This window comes from Ochotona curzoniae, unplaced genomic scaffold, assembly GCF_017591425.1.
Source record: "Ochotona curzoniae isolate NIBS_2020 unplaced genomic scaffold, NIBS_Ocur_1.0 contig_3622, whole genome shotgun sequence".
Taxonomy (NCBI): Eukaryota; Metazoa; Chordata; class Mammalia; order Lagomorpha; family Ochotonidae; genus Ochotona; species Ochotona curzoniae.
In genome coordinates, this window is record NW_024465926.1 from 20,358,209 (window position 1) to 20,380,404 (window position 22,196).

General features: G+C 55.9%; 1 protein-coding gene across 1 annotated transcript; it reads right to left on the reverse strand.

The window, feature by feature from the left end:
* Positions 1–419: 419 nt before the first annotated feature.
* Positions 420–18,950, reverse strand: KATNB1 (katanin regulatory subunit B1). Its single transcript, XM_040982634.1, has 20 exons — positions 18,865–18,950; positions 17,565–17,860; positions 13,532–13,662; positions 10,191–10,308; positions 5,847–5,947; positions 5,479–5,520; positions 5,022–5,105; positions 4,746–4,861; positions 4,293–4,364; positions 3,941–4,091; positions 3,631–3,821; positions 3,352–3,482; positions 2,943–2,993; positions 2,211–2,278; positions 1,974–2,093; positions 1,740–1,889; positions 1,393–1,469; positions 1,241–1,315; positions 928–1,044; positions 420–823 (listed from the first exon to the last, which is right to left on the reverse strand). The coding sequence occupies exons 2-20, from the start codon at positions 17,605–17,607 to the stop codon at positions 691–693; spliced, it is 1,971 nt and encodes a 656-aa protein (XP_040838568.1). The 5' UTR covers positions 17,608–17,860; positions 18,865–18,950; the 3' UTR covers positions 420–690.
* Between the last annotated feature and the right edge of the window lie 3,246 nt (positions 18,951–22,196).

Genomic DNA, 22,196 nt, shown 5'->3' on the forward strand with positions numbered 1-22,196 from the left:
GCAGCGTCAACTCTGCGTACTAGGTGGGGAACTATTGCCTGCTGCTGGGCTCCATGGTCCTCCTGGTGTCCCCAGGACCATGATGGCCAGCACAGCCCTTCCCAGGCCCGGGGAGACATGCACAGGGCTGAGGGGGAAGCTATACAGAGCTGCTCTCAGTGGACAGGGCAGCTGTTCCTGAAGGCATCTGGGGTGGGGGCGGAAGGGTAGACATGGCTGGGAGGCTGGAGACAGCTGGAGTATGGCTGAGACAAGGTGAGACCTTGCCCGTTTCTCCCAGCCATGGAGGGCAGGTCTGTCCCTCTACTGCCCCCTGCTGGTCACACGGCCTGCAGCCCTCCCCAGGGCTTGGAGTGACTGGTCTTGGAAGCAGCCAGGGCTGGCAGTGCTGGGAGAGTCTTGTGCCCAGGAGAGCAGGGAAGAGTTACAAATTTAATAAAATTCACCTTATAAATTACAGTAGCAGCCCTGGGGCTCAGTTCACTGTCCTAAGCAGGCAAAAGTCAGGCAAAGCTGGGCAGCCATTGCTGGAGTTCATCATCTTGCGTTCCAGGCTGCAGAGGTCTCTGGGGAGCCAGCACTGCCTTCTCCAGGACAGTTCAGGCGGGGGCTTGTGAGCCGGTGTACACACAGGGAGCAGGAGTCGACGCTGAGGCCAGGCCCAAGGCCTGCCCCCACCTGCTGGAATGCTCAGTCTAAACTGGCCATAAGCAGGTGTAGCTCTCGGAAGGCACTGCCATGGCGGCCACTCAGGCCCGACTTGCTCTTGACGAGGCCGCTGATGCTCTTGAGCTGCTTATAGCACAGCCGGCACTTGTGTAGCCTGCGGGTGGCAGGGCAGGGCAGCCCTGAGGACATCAGCCAGCCGACCTGGCCCAGGGGCCACCCAAGTTGTGCCCACCCCCACCCACAGTGCCTGACCCTCACCTCTCCTCCCGGCTGATGTCAACACCCACAGAGGGTGGCGCTGCCAAGATGTCTGTGATGAGGGGCAGAAACCGCTGCAGGATCAGCTTTAGGGAGGTGCAGCCCGTCTGCACATAGCTTCAGGGGCAGGAGCATGGAGAGAGAAGCTGAGAAGGGGGCACGGCCAGCAGACAGCCCGTCTGCACTATGCCCTGCACTACCCTATGTGTGCGGGGGGAGAAGGAGGCGGCAGGGACACTCCATAGCCAACCCCCGGGGGCCCTTAGGGACCCTCGTGCCCCTCCCGCCCGCAGGCGTGGCTCCCCAATTGCACCTCTCATATTTGCTCTGTAGAAGCTTCTCGACTTGCGGCAGGACAGTGGTGCACAGATCCAGTTTCCACAGGGAGCTGGGGAGAGGCAGGGGACATGCACTGTCAGCCCAGCCCAGCTCCCGTGGGCCCGCTCCCCCACGGCAGCCACTTACGCTTTTTGGTTGACAATGTTCAGCAGGTCCACTACTACCGAGAGGTCATTGATGGCCACAGCCGAGTCCACCGAGGTCTGCACAGACAAGAGCTTGGTCAGGGGTGGGACCTCTGCGCACATGTGTGGGTGTGGAGTGTGGGGTGATGGAGGGGGTCTGCCATGGGTGCTGACAACGATGTACCTCAAATGATAAGCTAAGGCCAGGCTGGGGAGTGGCTGCAGCTTGGGATGACAGTAATGGAAGAATTAAGAGTCCATCACAGCTCTGCCACTGGGGCTAGCCAGCCTCCCACTCAGCCCCTCCCTGTGCAGCCTCTGGGGTCTACTCAAGGGCCAGGCACTTGCCTTGATGTCACTTGTGGTCCACACAGCCCGCACAGTGTCCAGGTTCTTATGACGGCTGGTGAGCACCACACACATAGTGTCGTGCCCTTTGCGGATCTGCGACATGGCATCCTCGTCCACCAGCTCCGCCTGCTGCGGGATCTTCACAGCCTGTGGGGGATGGGCCCAGATGCCAGAGCTGGGGCTGTGGCAGGGCTCAGCCCCAACCTGGGGGGGGGGTCCCACTCCACTTACAGGCAGGAAGTCGGAGGCCTTGAGCCCGATGGGCTCATTCCGGGTGGCAGGAATGACGGCGGGCTCACCCTTGGGTGCAGATGCGGAGGTGATGGCCGGGGGCCGGGGTGGGGCCTCAAGCTGAAGGAGTGGAAAGCTCAGTAGGTGGTCACCTCAAGGGCCCCTCTCTGCCTCCCTCAGCCAAGAGCCCATCCCTGCAGTGCCCACACTGCGCCCCACCCTCCACTTCAGACGTACATTTGGCATTGGGAACGGCACATCCATGGCTGGGCTGGGCTTTGCTGCCTCCTTCACTGTGGGCGTATCTGAGAAGGACAGGCCAGGATGGCCAGGCCAGGGCAAAAGGGGCTGTGAGTGGGGGCAGAACTCAGGTGGGTAATGGGAATGCAGCGGGAGCCCAGGGAGGGCAGAGGCTGGGCTTGTCCCTCCCCTCTCCTTGGGGGCTTAGACTCAGGAGTCCTCACTGGGCACATAGGATATGCCGTAGGGGACGTAGCGTGAGTGTATGATCATGACGAGGTGGAGGAGAGAGGGGGGCTCTGAGGAAACCCAGCTTCAGGAGGAGGGTGGGGAGAGATGCCCATCCCACCCTCTCTAGCATGGGGCCTGAAGGCGCAGCCAGGGCCCTTGGGGAGTTCCCTGCCAGGGCTCACCCAACTCCTGCTGCTGACTTCCAGGCACTGCCCTCTTGCTTCTTGCTGGTCTGTCTGTCTCTCCTAACCTCTCCCTCTCACCCCCACCCCATGTCCACTGGCAGACACTCCCTAGCTGCAGGTGCACGGCTCGGTCACCAGAGCCACGCACAGGCTGGGTACACAGTAGGTGCACTGAGAAGAGTGAGGGAAAAGACCAGGGAGAGAGGGGCTGGAGGGAGAGCAGGGAGCAGGGAGGCCTGGGTGCATGAGCTCATAGGGAGGACACAGGAAGACTGGGGGAATCCCAGCAGGCCAGGCCCTGCCCCTGACTCACCATCCTCTGGGGGTGCTGGGAAGGGTTCACTTCTTCGGGGTGGTGTCCGGCCTGAGGAGGCAAAGGAGGCCAAGGACTCAGCTGAGCTTGCCCAGGGCTTCTCTGTGAGCCTCCAGGGCTCTATCAGCTTACAGAGGGGTGGGGTTAGGGAGAGTGGTGGGACAGAAGGTGCTTCCCAGGCACACAGCTGCGGGCCGGGGATGCTCGTCCTGCCCCTTCCCAACTACCCGGCCCCATGGGCCTCCCCTTTGCTCAGGCTCTACTGCGGGGTGCTAGTCCCATGGGGGCACATCCCAGCAAGGGCCAGGACAAGGACAGCACTGGGAACCCGGGTGTGGGTAAGCAACCAAGGGGAGGGGGCATGGACAGGATGTTCAGCCACCCCCACAAGCAGGGGCCCTGCCCTCACTGATGCTGTTCTTGGGCTGGAAGATCTCATTGTAGTCCTCAGCATTCTGGATCTCAGCCCGAGACTCACGCTCGTCCCGGTCCTCCTCACTGCTGGGACTGCGCCGTTCACTCTCCGAGTTCTGCTTTACCCTGTGAGCGTAGGACCGTGCACCAAGGGAGCCGGGGCCCTGGTGAGGCCAGGGTAGGCGCCCCACACCCCACCCCAAGTCTTTCCTGTGATCCTCCTATATACCTCCCTGATCCATGCCCTTCACTGCAGTCCCCCACCCCAACCCACCTCTGAGGCTTGCTACAGGTCGTGCTGGGCCGCTCATAGATGCGCCGGAGTGGGACACTGGGGTTGGGTGGCTGCTGCGCCAGGGGCCGGCTGTCCTGCACGGGATCCTGGGCTACCGTGCCCGTCCTGGTAACCCGGGTCAGGTCCACCACGTAAGAGGAGACATTGCTCTGGGAGATGGCCACACCTATCTGCAAGAAGCAGCAAGGCTAGGGCTGAGGGCCAGGGTCAAGGTCCTGGCCAAGCAGGGTGGGAGCAGGCAAGCAGAGCCTGAGGCAAAGGTGGGCAGTAGGCGCTGTGGCCCTCTTACCAGCTGGTCGTTGCAGATGGCTAGGTCAGCCACCTTGCCCCAGTTGACGAGGACCACGTCAAAGCAGCGCTCGGGCTCCCAGCCATAGACACGCAGTGAGTCCTGGCAGCCGCTGTACAGGCAACAGCCATCGGGGTTGAAGAGGACGCTCCTGGGCCAGGAGAGAGGTGGTTGTGGGTCAGGGGGCACCCAGCCTGGGCCCCCACCCTGCCTCAAGAAACCTGGGGGGAGTTTAGCTGAGGGAGGGAGGGAGAAGCAGAGATGTGGCCAATCTACCCGTTCCTGCGTGCCACTTCCTGGAGCCTGGGCCAGCCGACCCATGACCCATCTACACATCTGGCTGCCCACGTACCTCACTGGCCCCGGTTCTCCTTCGATGCAGCTCACCACCTGGAACTTCTCTAGATCCCAGAATCGGATTGTCCTGCAGAGGCAGCCACACTGTGTCACCCTCCACCTGCTCCTGGCTTCCACAGAGGCCAGGAGCCACCCCATGACAGGGCCAGCAAGAGCAACATCTGAGCTAGCCCTGCACAAGAAGAGGGTGAATACTGCCCCAGGCTGAGGCCAAAAACCCTGTCCCCAGGGCTAGCTGTGACAGCCACAGGCCTCTCTGTACTGTGAGTCTCCCTGCCCCCTTTAGGGGTCTTGGCTTCTGGCATGCTCAGGTCACCTAGGCCAGCTGACTGGATGGAGAGAAGGGACTAGGCTCTGCTCCCAGCTTGGCTGGAAGCCAGCACAGTCTCTACTAATTGGGTGACCCTCCAAAGCCAGCAGCCACGGCAGCACACCTGCTTCCGCTCACCTGTCAGAGCTACCGGAGGCCAGGAGGTACTCGTTGGGGTGGAACTCCACTACGTTGACAGGCCCTGTGTGGCCAGGAAACTCGGACATCATCTTGCCAGCAGTCAGGTCCCAGAGCTGGGGCAGAGAGGGTGCTGGGATCATGGTCAGGCCGGGCCCCTCAGTGGCCTGTGTACCTTTCCTCCAATCCAGCCCTAGACAGGGGAAGGGCATGGGCTGTGCCAGCCCTGCTGAATGTGGGGCAGCCTCCCCACACCCAGATCAGGCCAGGGCCTACCTTCACCATGTGGTCGTCTGCAGCCGATGCCAACCACTTCCCATCGGGGCTAAACCGGAGACACCGCACGGCCTGGCTGTGCCCCTGTGGAGAAAGAGGGGCCCCGAGCTCATGACAGGGGTTGTGGGGCACCCTAGAAGTTCTGGGCCACACACTCAGGTCATTTGGGAAGAGACCACATGCTATGCCCCCTTCTTTTAACACTAAAAGCTCTAGAAACCTCCAACAATGACACTTTTTACTGGACATGGAGCACATATGGGTGCCTAAAAGAACACAGCGCTGGTACCTGCCTGTAAGCCCAAGGCCCGGGTAGAAGAGTGCAGCTCGGGGAGAGATGCATGCAAAGCCAGGAGTTCAGAGGGGCTGCCCCCACCCGCCTACCCCATGTGGTTCACATGCCCACCCCTGCCAGGGCCCAGGGCCAACTGTGCCCGACAGTGGGCACCGTTCTTACCCGGTATCGGAAGACACAGCCTTTCCTCCTGATGTCCCACAGCTGCGGGGAGACAGGGGCAGGCAGGAGAAGTCAGGCTGGTATGCTGGAACCCAAGCCAGCAGACAGGGAACAACCACAGCACACAAGGACCCTCCAGGTCAGGACCCCTTCCCCCACCCCCGCCAGGGGTCTGGAAACCGCTCAGCGACACTGGACATTCCACCAGACAGAAGTGTTTGACAAACACCTGTAGGTCCCTTCCCCTGGTGGTGGCAGTGACAGGGGAGGTAGTGACACTGCTACAGAAAGGGAAGAAGCCCCTGACACAGAAAGCCAGCACTTGAGGGCCACCCAGTGGGAGACAGCAGTCCAGGGCGGCCCCTCACCTTGATGTTTGTGTCCTGGGAACCGGAGGCCACGAACTCGCCATAGGGATGGAAATCCAGGCTGCAAATGTTGGCTTTGTGTCCCATGAGGGTGCGAAGAACTACCAAGGGAGCGGGCAGAGAGAGCGGTATGAGTGGCACATGAGCTGCCAGAGGGGCTGCCAGGAACTGCACAGAGCCCCAGATGACAGGCGAAGGGGAAGGCATCATGGGGTGGCTGCTCAACAGCTGCTCCTGGGGATGCCTACACCCCTCAGAGTGCCCGGGATCAAGTCCTGCCTCTGCCTCTCACCCAGTTCCCTGTTAATGAACCTGCGAAGGCAGCAGATGATGGCCCAGGTGCAGACTGGGTCCCCTGGCACCCACAGGGGAGGCCTGGACTGAGTTCCGGGCTGCCAGCTCCAGCCTGCCCCTACTGTTGTGGGCATCTGGGGAGTGAATCAGTGAGTGGAGGATCTCTCACTCTGTCATTCATATAAATAAAATGCTCTTTAAACAACAATAATAATAAAAGGCAGGAAGAACCACACCCCTCCATCAACTCATTCTGTTTCCTTCCTAAGCACCTGCAGCCGTCTCTGCCGTCACTCAAGTCAGCAGCAGATGAAGCACGCGCTCCCCACAGCCCCTGCAGGCTCTCCCCTGAGCAAAGCCCCAGAGCCGGGCAGCCCCAGGAGCTCAGAGTCCACGCTCAGCAGGGCATCTGGTCCTACCTGATAGCACAGGGCAGGGAGGAGGAGAGGCTCAAACTGTGGGAAGAAAGCCATTTAGTTGAAAGGAGAGAAGTCCAGGAAGGCTTTATAGAATAAGTACCATTTGAGCAACTAGCTCAAGTGGAGGATCAGGGATGCCATGTTGGGCACATGGGGGTGGTGGGCAAAAACTCTGAAGGAGCATGTCTCGGTGCACCTGTCTGGGTACTCTGGGTTGATCTAGTCTGAGGGATCCTGAGGTTGGCCTTGGGGACAAGCTGTGGCAGCCTGGGACCAAGCTTCCATCCTTTAGGCTTGCACAGGCACCTCCGTGGCCAGGCCTGGCCCTGCCCAGAGGCAAGCCTTGCTCTATCTTGGGGTGTTATCTGGTACCAAATAACTGCATCTCCTGCATCTAGCTCTCTGAAAGATTTATAGCTGCCCTGTGGGAAGGCAGCTGATCAGCCCAAGAGTGGCAGCCAGGGGACAGAGGGCACAGTCCTCATGTTCATGGGCCTCAGCCTGCAGCTGTACCTGGGCCAGGGGAGCGTGGCTGTACCAAAGCTGCTAGAACAGGGCCAGAAAAGGACAGGACAGGATGAGCTGCTGTCCTTTGTCAGGGCCTGGGGACAAAGTCTACTCATCCATTCTTGCCACTGTGAGCCCCAGAGCTGGGACCATGCCCCCTTCATATTTTCCCAGGAATCCCATGCTGCCTGCCCACTGGCCAGCTCCTGCTCCAGGCCACACCCACGCCAGCCCACTTGCTTTCCACCAGGTGCCAGCTGCCTTCTCTGGGCTGTGCAACCTGGCCCTCTGGTGGCGCTGGGGAGAGCAGGCAGGACTACATTCTTCAATCATGATTTGTGTCCGCACTTAGCCCGTCCCAGAGAGGGCAGCAGAAGGCCTCCCAAGGCCCAGACTCAGCCCCAGGGGCGTCTGGGGTCTGTCTGGGAGTCTGCCAGGGAGGCATCTCTCAGTCCTCCCAGGGGAGCCAGCAGCTCCGTCTCCGCCTGGATTCCCTTCCTCCCCCTCAGTGCTGGGTAGCTTTTCCGAGTCACCGTGACAGCTGGGTCCTCCTAAATCTGGGGCCTCAAAAGGCATCTCTGTCGCTGTCACCCACACTCTGGTAGGAGTTGGGGGGTAGGGAGGGGCAGTGCCGAGGTCTTAGCTCTTGCAGCTGAAAATAAGCTGCTGCTCCCCCAAGGACCCCTAACATAAGACAGCAAGCAGTGACAAGTGTTCTGATTTCTACCTCCACTGACAGGAGACCTCACCAAGGTGGGGGCCTGCCCCGGGTCTCATTCACTTTCCTGTCATACACAGGGGCCCTTATCAACCCAGCTCCAGGCTCCAATCGGCCAGAAGCCAGCCAGGTTTTGTGGGGACAGGGTGTGGGCCCTGTGGGGAGTTAGCCCCGGAATCAGAGGCCTTCAGGCTGCACGCCCTGGGCACCAGGAGGGACTCCACTAGGGTGGAAGACCTTCTTGGCTGGGAAAGCCTGGGGCAGGGGACACAGTGCTCCTGGCTTCTCCCTCTTGTCCCATAAGCACCTGACCTCTGTCCACTGGGATTCGGGTGCAGGCCAAGGTGTCTGGGAGGCCTGAGCTGCACCTCCTCAAAGCAGCCCCATCCTGGGGTAGCTCCTTCGGCCCACCTAAGTCCAGCAGGCCCCTGGCAGTGGGCTGCATGCTGATAGCAAAGCACACAGCCCTGGGGCACTGTGGTTCCCAGCCTGATCGGAGAGCCCCAGGCTGACAGAGAGCCCCCTCTTCTCCAGCACAGCATCCCTTACCACTGGGCTTGCATGCTGCACAACCACTACCTTGTATAGGGTGGGGAGTCCCTTCAGAGTCTCAACCGGGCAGTGGGACACTTGCTCTTCTAGAAAAATCAGCCTTAGCAAAACCCACACAGGCAGGGCCAGACGCTGCTGAAAAGCAGGGAGCAGCACCTCCCGGTGCCAACCTACATGGAATTCTGCAAGCCAGGTTGGGTCAGTTGTTAATACTGAAGAAATGGCTGATTCACAGAAAGGGCCAGCTTCTCCTGAAACACACTCAGGGAACCCCATCCTGGAGACGGTGATACACCTCATGTGGTCCAGCACCGAGAGCCCGGAGTTCAAACAGTGGACCCAGCGAGGACCTGGTACAGGGACGGAAACAGACCCACCCACACGAGTCTCATCACTGCAGGAAGTCAGAAGATGGGGCTTGTGAGGACTGAGCGTCTAGAGGGACACAGGCAGATACAGAAAGGGGAACGGAGCAGACCCTATGTACAGGATCTGACGGCAGCCCTGGCACTTGAAAGGCTGCAGGGTGAACCATTTCCTACTCTGCAACGTCTAACAAAAGCCTGGGATATAGAAGCAGGCTGCCTTCAGCATGGACAGCCGCTGACCCCATGCCTGCTGGAGACCCTTTCGTGGTAAGCAGTGGGAGAATGAGCAGCCTGGGATAGAGAGAGCAGAAAGCAACCAGGATGGCAGAGCGGAAGCCACTGCAGCAGAGAAAGGCACAACTCCATGTATGGGGGGAGATGGGCAGGGGTCGGGGCAGCTGGGCTACAGGCGCCCACGCTCCCAGGCCACCAGGCTCTGGGTTATGGGCCTGGCTACTGAGAAACAAGATAGCATTCCCTTTTCCGGCCAAGGATGTGGAGATGAACTGGCTAAGAGGGAAACAGACACAAAGACTTATGGATTCCAACTTGTATGAACACTCAACTGTGTATGGCACACATGTGGTCCTGACAACGTGAGCCCTGGCTGTATAAACAGGGATCCTGGGAGGAGGGCTGTCCCAGGTGGCGGGGTTGGGGTTCTTATGGGAGTTCAGGCTGCCTTCTGCACAGGAGGGCAGCAGTATCTACTGCCCTCAAAAAGGGCATCTACTAGTCTCAAAAAGACCAGACAGAAATTGTAACATAATTACGATTCCAAAAGTGGAGGTGATCAACACAACAAAAAAATCAAAGAAGTAGAAGTCATAGCTCCTGGCTTGGGGAGGAGGGCACAGGCCTCCTTTTCTAGAGACTAACTGTACACCTGCCAGGACTCGACTTTTTACACTAGCTAACCGCAACTTCCCCCACAGGGAAAGCTACACTCAGATGTGCAAAACACAGGCAAGCCTGAGTACTGCCTCCAGCCTTGCTGGGGCCCACATGCCTGCAGGAAAGCTAAGTGGGGACCACGCAGGGGTTGCCCCAGGGTACCGCAGCTTACTTCAGCCCACTTTACCACTTCACTCCTTCATGGGTCCTGCAAGGCTCTTGCTCGCATCTGATGTCCTTCTGGGTTCTGAACACACACATCCATGTATATACACAAAGCCATGCACACAACCATGCACACACACATACCCATGCATACACATATACACCCATGCACACACACATAGCTACACACATACCTCTTATCAGGCTTTTCATTCAGACATTTCGTGCGCACCTCCTGTGTGCCAGCTACTTAAGGGGCAGCACTGCATGCCCCTGCCAGGCTAACGGGCAGAGGTGGGTGCCACCCAATCTTGTCAGTGCTTCAGCAGCTGACCTAGTCATGGTGGGCTTTGTGGAGGAAGCAGCACAATGACAAAGCCGCGAGGGGAGCCCAGGCAAGCGGGGTGGGGGCAGCTTGGAGGCCTACTTTTGGCAGCTTCCAGGTCCCAGACGCGGATGGAGCCTGACTGGGAACCCGCCACGATCAGCTCCTCAGGGGTGTTGAGGCGGACGCTCTCCACTGGGGACGTGTGGCCCGTCAGGCTCTGTGGAAGAGAGAGCTGCAGCTTCAGGGGGTGCACACAGTTTGCCCCAACTCACCCCTGAATTCAGGGTCTGTGGGAAAGACTATAGCGGGAGTGGGCAGCAAAGGGGGCCCACTGTGGGCCACTTCTGAGCAGCCTCACTCAGCTCCCGGGGCTCACCAGGAAACCGAAGCCCAGGCCCCCCTCTGTCCTCAGCTCCCAGCTGTGCTCTGCTCCAGACATCACTAGCAGACCAGACCCTTGCTCCTGCAAAGGGAGCAACCAGGCCACAGAAGCAGCTGTGGTGTCTTTTGTTAAGACTTACTTTATCTGTTTGAAAGGCAGAGTTACAAAGAGACGGGGTGAGGGGGGTGGGGAGGGTGGGCAGGGCAGCAGGAGGGAGTAAGGGCTTTCATCTACTGGTTCACTCTCCAAAAAGTTGCAGTAACTAGAGCTGGGCCAAGTCAAAGCCAGGAGCTTCTTCTGGCCTCCACGTGGGCATAGGGGCCCAAGCACTGGGCCATATTCTGCTGCTTTTCCACACATTAGCAGGGAGCTGGATCTGACGCAGAGCAACGGAGACTAGAACTAACACCTATGTGGGGTGCTGGTGCTGCAGGTGACAGCTTAAGCAGCTATGCCCCAGAACTGTAGTCTCTTTAGTGCTAAGACCACAGAGCCCTGTCTCAGAGTTGGCTCCCAGCTTCCGCCTGGCTCCAGCCTGCCCCTCAGCAAGGGAGCAAGGGCAAGATGAAGGCTGGGCTTGTCACAGCATACTCCTGGAGTGCCTGGCCCCTGGGGTTGCTGGCTGCAGGTACCGTGCTCACACAAGCCAGCAACATACACCTGTACCAGCCAACACCATGCATATGCCCACAGGTGAGAGGACACAGGCAACAAAAACGCTCACTGGGCAGGGTCCCATGTTGTGGCACAGCACGTTAAGCATCTCACAGTGGAGTGCCACTTTGTACCCTGGCTGCTCTGCTTCCCATCCAGCTTCCTGCTAATGCTCCTGTCAGACAGTCTGAATGCTTGTGCCCCTGTCACCCAGGTGGGAGATGAGGATAGAGTTCTGGGCTTTTGGCTTCAGCCTGGCCCAGCCCATTTAGGAAGTAAACCAGTGAAAGGAAGATATTCTGCCTTTCAAATAAATTATGCATGTTTGAAGAAAAAGGAAAAGAAATGACCCTCCTGGGAACAGATCAGGAAAGCTGTAGTCAGCCAGGCAAGTGGGGTACTACGTATGCAGCTGCAGGAATGAGTGAGGCCACTCTTCCAATAAGGGGACCAAACTACAACCATCTGTTTGTGTGTGTATAAGATAATTCTGGAAGGACACAGAAAGAACTGGGCACCGCAAGGAAGGGGTGCAGGGACCTGGGGAGGGAGGAATACATTTCTCCAAGGCTGAAGAGCGTTAACTGTGTACCTGAAAATAAACAGCAGCAGCCGCAGGGGTCTGGGGCAGCAGTCAAGACAGCACTTACGCTGCCTGCATCCCAGAGCAGTGTGCAAGTCTGAAACCAATCTCCACCTCTGCACCCACGTTCCTGCACACCCTGGGAGGCCACAGGTACTTGGGTCCCTGCCACCTGCCTGACAGACTTGTGCTTGGGCCTGGCCTCACCCTTATCACTGTGGGCATTTGGGGACTGAACCAATGAATAGAAGATCTCTCTCTCTCTCTCCCTTTCAAACAAAATAGAAGTAAACAAAAATTTGCAGACCCAGTAATGGAGATGAGCAGAGCAGGAACGTGGACTTCCCTTAGAGGGAGCAATGCAGGCTGAGTCCCAGTGACATAGCATCTGCCAGGTGGAAGCTGGTTAAAGGCCTGGGTACAGGTCTATGGCAAGCCAGCGGACACAGCAAGTTTGGCTGGGGTCTGAAGGCTGCACATGGTATCCAGGAGAAGCCCCCAGGCTGGACCCCACACTACTAACTGTGCTTCTCTCGGGGCTCAGAGCACGGATCATTCCACATCCTATATTGGGTCAGTCTTTATTAATTTACGTATTCTAAGTGTTGGGGGGAGCAGATATATATCTTTCAGAAAGCAAGGGAGGAGAAGTAAGGAAGTAAGGGAATAAGGGAATAAGGGAGGGAAGGAAGGAAGGAAGGAAAGGGAAGAAAAGTGAAGGAAGGAAGGCAGGGAACTATTTCAGCCTGATTCTAGCACTTAGTTCTGGTTCAGGCAGATCTCAGCTCCTCCCACAGGAGTGCACAAAGACCAGCAGTGATGAAGTTTCTGCTAGCCAGCATCACCTCCCACCATCATTTTCCTTTGTGTTGCCCTGGCTGAGCATCCAGAGAACGCCATTCCCTGTGCTGGCAGGGGCACGCAGGGAGAGGGCCATGGCCCGCGCTGCAGCTGGTGAGCAGGTAAGCCGATTTCTGTAGGGCAAGTTTGGCAATGGGCTTTAAAAGGCTTTTAAGCAAGTGCATACCCTGGGATTTGACACAACCATCACAGGTCTGCTTCACATGCAGGGAGACGTTTACCAGTGCAAATTAGCAGGGCCAAAAAATCCAAAGACACCCTTCCTGCTGATGACAGGGCGTGGCTAAGCTAATTACAGCCTAGCACACAATGGAATACCATGAAGCCTTTAAAACTCCGCTTGTAAAACAGCACATGTTGACATAAAGAAATCCCTGCAACATTGTTATTCCAAAACAATAACTACACAGAATAAGATTATTCTTATTCTGAAGATATGCTCTTATGCACTTACGTGTATGTGCATTTACACACATGCCTACATGTATATACAAGCACACCCACATGTGCACGCACACATACCTAATTTCAAGCCTCTGGGAGGACACAGACCAAAATACCAACCACAGTGCTTTAGGGATAACACAACTGTGTTTAGATACCATTATTGGTTTTTGTTTTGCACCATTCTTGCCTGTTTGGGCAGTTTTCAGCACTGAATATAGTTGTGTAAATGGGGGTAAAAGGATACTGTTAAAGAACTAGTTCTCTAACCAGAATGGGAGTGAATGCCCCCATGGGAGTGACAGGTGGGCAGGGGAGGGCTTCAAGTCTTCCCATTCAACCACTGGCCTACGGTTTATTTGACCTTTATGTAAAAGCACTGAAAGTTCTCAGCCACAGCCAGGTGACTCTCATTTCTGAAAGCCAACGACTGGGTTGTCCTGGCCTTATGTGGGTGGGGCCTCCTGAGTGGCCACGCCCCCAGCACCAGCCCCCATCGGCCCGCCCCCAGCTCACCATGATGCAGTTAGGCTTGTTGATGGACCACAGGTTGACACGGCAGTCCTCCCCGCCTGTCGCCAGCAGCCGCCCAGAGGCTTTGCCCAGCACAAGTGAGGACACATTGCTGGCATGGGCCACAATCTCCTCTGCAAGGAAGAGGGGAGAGCAGCAGTCAGCAGCCTGGCAGGGCCTCGGGCTCGGAACCAGAAGCTCAGACTCCACCTATGCACAGTAAGAATGGGAGCCAGGGCAGGTGTGGGCCCAAGGCAGACATGGCTGTTCTCAGCTTGGACCATTCCTCTTATCACTGTAACTTTCACTGCACATCATCCGGCAACGCTGATGCAATCGTTAAAATTAACTTGCTAGTTTTAGATCATTCTTTCAACAATATTCATGAAATTACAAGTCTGCCCTGCTCTTGATATTTTGCCACAATGAAAAACACCAGAAACATTTATTAAAGTAAACAACATTGACACATCCATCTGGAAACACAGACTGTCTTGGGGAACACACTTCAGGAACAATTCAACAGGCTGGTGCTGTGGCTCAGTGCGTGAAGTTGCCTCCTGTGGTGACACTGGTTTCCCATGTGGGCACCGATTCATGAAGGCCTGCTCTATTGCCAATCCTGCTCCCTGCAAAGGGCCTAGGAAAGCACCAGAGGAAGGCCCTTGAGTCCCTGCTGCGACCCACACAGGAGACCTGGACGCAGCTCCAGGCTCCAAGGTTCAGCCTGGCCCGGCCTGGGCCTCTGTGAACATTTGAGCAGTAAACCAGCAGATGGAAGATCTGTCTCTGTAACTGTGCCTTACACACACACGTAGGGGGCCAGTGCCGTGGCACAGCAGGGAAAGGTTAAAAAAACTGAACAATTCAAGTCACCTTGGGACATGCTGCTTGGGACACCAAGGGAGCTGACATGGAGTATCAGTTCTGGTCTGGATATTGCAGACACTGGGTGGCCTTAGATAAGTCACTTGATTTCTCTGAGGTGGGTCCCTCGTCTGATGGAGAGAGACAGCAATGGTGCCTGTCCCCTAGGATTGTTAAGAGACCTTGTTGAGGGGGCTTTGGCAGGTGCTCTGTGGTTCCAGGCTGGCCAAAGCATGGGCTACACAAGGCAGGACAGAGGGTAGCAGAGTGAGTAGATGGAGTGGGGCCAAGCTGACCAGACGGAACAAGAGATAAGGGCTGTGGGCAGCCCGAAGGGAGGAGGAGGGATGTGGCCTGGACTGGTGGGCAGCAGCAGGGACCACAGATATAGCAACCTCAGGGGGCCCTGTCAGTGCCCCAACAGCAGGACAACACAGACAAGCAGCCAAGAGGGGACCCCTGGCTGTCTCCCTGTGCTGGAGCTGCAGACCAGGAGGCAGGAAGATGGGCCCAGAAAATCGGCTGGCGAGGCAGCCTGACTCAAAGGAGCTATGCCAGTGTTGGGGATCAAGTCCCAGGCCCAGCCTCACACAGATCACCCACCTTGGGACCAGGCTAGGGCAGCACCCAGCCCAACAGGGACAGGTACACTGGGTGCAGTCCAAATGTGAGGCAGGTGTTGGAGACCCAAGGGAGCTGGGGCCCTCTTCAGCTCTAATCTCTCCTTGTGGGACTATGTCTGGAGGACTCTGGCCCAAGATGCTCATCTGTTTAAAAGCTCTAACCCCACCCAGAACGCAGGCAAAGCCCTTTCTCTGAAGACAGCCCTGCAGGTACTGTCCTCTACCCACCACCTGCCCAGAGGCCTTGGGCTCTCACTCCTGCCAGGAAAAATTCCACCTGGGCTGCACCACACTCAGGACCACGGGCCTGGAGATGGCCATTAATTCCCAGCATCAGCACATCCCGGGCATCTTCTGGGCCTGGTGCTTGGGAGCCTGGTTCATCAGATAACTGGCTCCCGATCCAGGGCACAGAATGGAAAGATTGTAGACTTTGGGATAAAAATAACCGACAGGTTGGATCTTTCTAGAAGGGCCCAGATTTATTCCCCTCTAAGCAACCTAACTAGGAACTGACTGGAGCCCAAGGAGGGATATAGGAGTTGGGGCTGTGGGAGACCCCAGCAAAGAGGGACACGGGGCAATGGCCTAAAAGCAATGCTCTGAAGGCTGGCTTGGGAGGACAGCAGCTACCCATGACCCAGCCTGGATACATCATTTGCATGCATGTAGCAGGTAAGCCAGGTGCCAGGTGCTGTGCATAAATCTATAGCTATGCCCCCAGCTCTGGACCAAAGCTAGGCTCACTTTGCTTTCTGGCCTGTGGTGCCAAGGGCTTGCAGGCTAGATGAAAGGCACAAGGAACTGGACATAACAGCCCCCATGCTGGCCAGGCAGCTTCTGCTCCTCACCAGCCCAGAGCCACAACGAGCCAGAGGCCACATGGTTCCAAGCTCTGTGTATGGGCCACGACCTTGGAGACCACAGTGCACAGGAAGCTGCTGGTAAGACTGGCTACTGCGTGACTGCATGACCTCCTGCATGAACACTCTCATGGCTCGGCCTGACCTCCAGGATGAAGCCACGGTCTCAGAAGGGCTGGAAGCTCAGGGACACAGCCCCGGTGGAACGCACCACCTTCCAGGGATGCCTTGCTCTCCCGCTGCAGAGGCACACCCACCCACAGCCTACAATTGGCCTGCTGCCTGCCTGAGGCCTGCTGCACTTGCTACTGCTGGAGTCTCTGGCAATCCTGGCCCCACCCAGCCCCATCATTCTGGGCAGCTGATGGCAAGCTCAGGCTCTACAGCCTGGAATTAGAGAAGGAGCCATGGACCGAGGAGGTTGTGAGATTACTGCCTGTGGCTTCCCAGGCTCTGAACCCTTCCCCAGTGACCTCGTCAGTTCTTTCTTCCTCTGCCTCCCCAGAACCTGTTTCTATGCTTTTCCAGAAGGTGCATGATACAGGATGACACCAGCAGTAGTGGCACGTTTGACCACAGGCATGCCTGAGTTCTAACACACCTGTATTCACGTCTACTGATTGGGAAATCCTGACTATGGAAAGGACGGATGCATAAGCCCAGCTACACAACACTACTCTGTGCAAAGTGTACCATAACAGGGAGCTCTCACACCCAGAAGCTCAGGAGAATGATTAAGGAAATCGAGACCCAGCAAAGGGTCTGGCCTAGGGTAGCAGCATTTATACAAAAGGTAAAGCCTTATACCAGCTCCCCAGGACAGCCCAGCAACAGCGCAGAGCAGGGGTGCCCAGGTGGAGCACATCAAAACCTGTGCCAACCAGGAACTACAGCTAGGGTGGGCCCACACAGATCCTAACGAGTAGAGCATTCTTAAAACACCTGGGGACCCTTCAGGCCCAAGAAGACAAACTATATTCACAATAGGATGAAGACGGCGACTGCCTTCGGCAATCTCATTGGCTCACAAGCTCATGGTAGAATTTTCCAGAAGGTGCATGATACAGGATGACACCAGCAGTAGTGGCACGTTTGACCACAGGCATGCCTGAGTTCTAACACACCTGTATTCACGTCTACTGATTGGGAGGCAAAATGAAAGCACGTGGGGGTCCCCAGCAACTTAAGTATGAAGGGGACTTGGAATGAAAGAGCCTAGCACCACCAGCACAGGGCAGGAGTCCACTGCCCCTCAGCCTGCCTGCCTTCTTCCACCCCTAGACCCAGGCGCTTCCTTCTGGGGGGAGGAGTCTGACATTTTAAACCATGAAAACACCTAGGAGTCCTCCTCACGCCATCCCACCTGTCCGCCAACTGGAAATCAGTGCTGAGTACTTTCTCCTGGTCCTGGTCCCACTGGAACGCATAGTCACTCCAGAACAAAAGCATGAGGATCTCAGAGCGGCCACCCCATCTGGCCGGTGTCACTGAGCTAACAAGTGACTGACATCTTGGTCTATCTTACAAGACCCAAGAACCTGTCCCCTCACCCTAGTCCACTCTGGGCCCAAGAGCCAGAGACGAAGACACAGTTTCAAACCACCCAGGAACATGCAGTTCACAAGATAAACAGAGGCTGTAGGGATGGGGGGGAGAGGATAAGAAAATGGAAAAATTACTCACGCAACTTCCAGGCAGTCTTGGTAACCACTGGGGTGGCCATCATTCAAGGGCCGGCACGCCAGAAGCTCCACCCACAAAGAAACCGCTTTCCTCTTGGGGTGGGGGGTGGATCCCCCCCAGATCCACCAATTAAGTTGGCAGGAAGTTCCCACACATCCAGGCAGAAGGAATGCTGCGTCTTCTGGGGACCTGGGCTGTTTAAATCTTCCACGGCAGCCAGCAGTCTGTGCACATTTGCCGGGACCTGGGAGCATGTATGGAGCGTCAGACTGGAGCCATTTCAGCTCAGCAGCGGCCTACGGTACACACACAACGGAAGCAGCTTGTTAGGAGACACCTGAGAATGGCCATGGGCCATGCAGCTCTGAGATGCTCCAGTGGGGACACCTGAGCTAGGAAGACACGGAACCCAGGCAGAAAGGGAGGTCCTGCCGAGAGATGGGATGAAGGGAATGCAGCAGGCAAGCTGGCAGCTGCAGTGAGGCAGGGAGGAGCACGTGTCTGCAATTCACACAGATTTCTAGCAGGCATTGCTTCTGCCCACCCTCAGGGACACAGGGTGGAGCTAGAGGTCAGATTCAGAAACTAGGGGGGGGAAGACACCCCACAGACAGCCATCCAAGTCCTCGCTGGGGAGAATTTCAAGGGAGGGCCTGAGAGTCCAGACACCTGCCTCCCGCATCCAGCTCCCAGCACAAGCACCTCCCCACCCTCCCCGGTCGCCTGTGATGCCCAAGGACAGCGCAGGGAAATGGGCTTCCAGACCAGGTGACAGTCAGTGTGTCTTCCACCCAAATCCAGAAGGCCACATCCCGGGGATTCTACCCCTTTCTGGCACCCTCTTCTTCTTTCCTATGAATCCTCTCCCCCTGCGCTCCCGGTCTCCTGGGGCCCCCTCGCTTCTGCCCCTCTCTAGACTCCTGCGCTCTCAGTCGCGCACATCCTGGCTCCCAAACTCCCCAAGTTGATCTCCATCTCGCTAGAACCCCTTTCTTCCCCCATTCATTCACGCTCCGGTGTCTCGCGTCCCACTACCCACCCCAGCAGGCCCCCGAGCCAGCTCTGCTTCCGGCCTCCCAGGTTTCCCCCCTCCGGCCTCCACTTTGGTTCCACTGGTCCAGAGGCAACGGGCTGGTCCGTCAGCCCCGACCGACCCTCCCACCCCTTTCAGCTGCAGGGGCACTGGCTCTAATTTCCCCCTGCCTGGAGCCCGCTCTGGGCGCCCGGCCGGCCCCGCCTCGCTCGGCCCAGTTCAGCACCCATCTTCCCTTCGGCCTCCTCGCCCCCCTGCCCACCCCACCTGCAGCTGCGGCTCCGGAGGCCGAGGCTCCGCTCCAGGCGCGACCCCCACTTGCTTCCATCCCCTGCTCTGATTGGCGGCTGCTTGACAACCGACCCTCACAACAAAACCTCCGGCGTAGAGCCCCGCCCACCTTATCTCCCACACCAATCAGCCGCCATCGACGCTCCACCTACTGCCAGAATTGACCAATGCAAGTAGGCGCTTCTGCCGCTTTTCCTGAATACCCGCCCCCTTTTCCCCTGAATCTGACTACTCCTGAGGAAGGAGCGTTCAAGAGCCGCCCCTCGGCCTCTAATGAATTAATGTGCGCTGCCATTTTTCTTGGTACCGCCTCCGCCTAGAGCTTTTCCCGTTCCTCCTCTTCCTCGAATCAGTTTGCATTTAAAATTTTGAGAAACGCCCTGCAGTGGTCGCTGCGCCAATCGCTATAGTAGCCGTCTTGGATTATCCAATCATCTCTCACATTATTGAGCGAAAAACTGCTTGAGAGCCAATGGGAAGGGAAATCTGAATGCCTCTTGAAGCCGCAGATTCCATCTTGGATTGGGGCGAAGCGAAAATATGGCCTTAGTCAGCATTTTGCCTAGGGGTTTTCTCCTCGATCCAGGGGGCGGTTCCTTGAGGATTTTCCCCTTTTGTCTACATTGGCACTGGTTTGAGTGCCCCCCAAGAGAGGCCAAGAGGGCGACCGTAGGTCTGGTGCGGAGCTCCAGGCAGGTCCCCACAGCCCAGCCTCAGCGAATGAATGAGTGGGCGTGTGGTGGCTGCTTCCTGATACCCAGGACTCCAGGAAGACCGACACCTTAGCTGGATGGGTTCGGGAAAAGCTGTCAACGGCCACACTTGGGATTCGCTCCTTGCCCCCGCAGATCGAAAGCCGCTGAGGGCAAGATTCTTCCTCCTCCAACAGCAGTTTCATTTTCTGGGTCCAGTGCCTGCAAGCAGAGCTTCAAACCTCCTGGGTTATTCTCTCTCGTTTCAGGATAGGATGATTGGGCTCACTTAAGGCTCACAACCCGAAGGAGCAGGAATTCAATGAGGCACAGGTGAGGGTACCTGAAGAAAAACAAGACCAGCTGCCAAAATCCATGGCCCAGGAAACGGCGCCTTGGAGGGATTCCGTGCTCTCCTGCATCTGTCCCCTGCCCTCGCAGGAAGCAATGTGACCTGGAATCTGGGGATGTTTCTGGAAAGAAGGCCTGGAGAGGCATCTTTCTAGACATGCTGAAGAGTCACATCAGATGGGGGTGTCCAACCTGCATTTCCCCTTCAACTTTGTATTATGAAAACCTTTGTGGATGGGCCTGACAGTTGGCTAATCCTTCCCCTTCAAGAGCTGGGATCCTGTATGGGCACTGGTTTGTGTTTCGGCTGCTCCATTTCCCATCCATCTCCCTGCTTTTGGCCTGGGAAAGTAGTGGAGGATGCCCAATGCCTTGGGACACTGCACTCTCCTGGGAGAAGCAGCTCCTGGCTACAGATCAGCTCAACTCCAGCCATTGCAGCCACTTGGGGAGTGAGCCAACAGACACAATACGTCTCCCTTTCTGTGGATCTGCTTTTCCAGTAAAAATAAATCTTAAAACTTTCACAGAAAATTTGGGTGGATAATATAATAACCTCACTCTTGTTCTCCTTGTTAAAGAACTGGAGGAGGGGCTGGGAGGCTCTAGGCACAAAGCAAAGGAAGTAGAAAGCCTGCTTGCCCAGTTTGATTGGTTTACACTGTGTTGAAATATTGCCCTGTTCCCCATAAAATTCTATGTGTATTACATGTTGGTAATTTAAAAAAACTGAAAAATAATTTCCCATTTTTTAAAATTGATGAGCCATTGAGCATTGTGGAGACAGGTCACCCCTAACACTAATTACTGAGCATCAAGCTCTTCGAAAGAAGGTGCTGATCCAGTTTCCTGCTCATGTGCCTGAGGCGGCAGAAGAAGGTGGGTGAGATACTTGGACCCCTTCCAACCAAGGGGGAGATTAGAATGGAGTTTCTGGCTCAGACCTGGCTATTGCAGCCATCTGGAGATTGGACCAGCAGATGCAAGGCGACCCTCCCTCCCTCTTTGCCTTTCTTCTTTTTTCCCCTCCTTCCTTTCTTCCTATTTCCCCTCATACCTTTATTATTCCACATTTCAAAGAAATAAATTTTTAAAACTTTTTTTTTAATTTACTTATTTTTATTGGAAAGAGATTTTACAGAGAGGAAAGGCAGAAAGATCTCCCATCCGCTGGTTCACGCACCATGTGGTTGCAATGGACAGAGTTGAGCTGATCTGAAGCCTGGAGCCAGGAGCTTCCTCTGGGTCTCCCACGTGGGTACAGGGTCCCAAGGCTTTAGGCTATCCTCGATTGCTTTCTCAGGCCATAGGTAGGGAGCTGGATGGGAGGTGGAGGAACCAGCACATGAACCAGTGTCCATATGAGATGCTGGTGCTTGAAGGTGGAGGATTAGCCTGCTGAGCCACTACTGTAACAGCCCTTAAAGATTTACTTTACTTGAAAGAGTTACAGGGGGAGAAAGATCTTCCATCTGCTGGTTCATTCCAGAAATGGCTGCAGTGGCTGGAACTGAGCCAATCAAAGCCAGGATCCAGGAGCTTCTTTATATAAATGGAATCATACAGTGTTTTTTTAAACCTAGACTCTTATTAAAAATTTTTTAGAATTTATTCTCTGTAGTTGTAATTACCTTATAGCAGCCTCAATAGTATTGACATTTAAGCCTAATCAGTTTCTTGGTGGGGCAGGCTGTCCTGTGCATTGTAGGATGTTAAGTAGTGTTCCTGGTCTCTACCTATTAGATGCTATCAGCATTTTCCCTAAACATTATAACCAAAAATATCATAGAACTACAACATCTATGTCCATCCCACTCCTGGTGGGCATTTAGGTAGTTTCCAGCTTGGTTATCAACAGTACTGCTAGAAATAGTCTACTTGCATGCCTTTGGTGGTTATCTATATCTGTCTAGCTACATTTTTGTTGAGTTGTTCATCCTGCTTGGTCATTGAATGGATGGATGGGTGGACAGGAGTGAAATTATTGGGCTAGTGTTCCAAAGTGGTTGTGCTACTTTACATCTCCACTAGGGAAGCTACTTTATGAGAGTTCCAGGTACTTTTCATTGTCACCAACACTCATCCTAGCCAAACTGGTAAGTACGTGGTGGCATTTTGTTTATCTGATAACTAATTTTGATAACATTCTCGTGTGCTCACTGGCCATTTTTTAAAAGCTAACATTTAAGGAGGACTTCCTCTATGCCATTCCCAGTCCTCTCTGCTCTGGAAGTCTTACTTAATGCAACAACAAAAGGGTGAGTG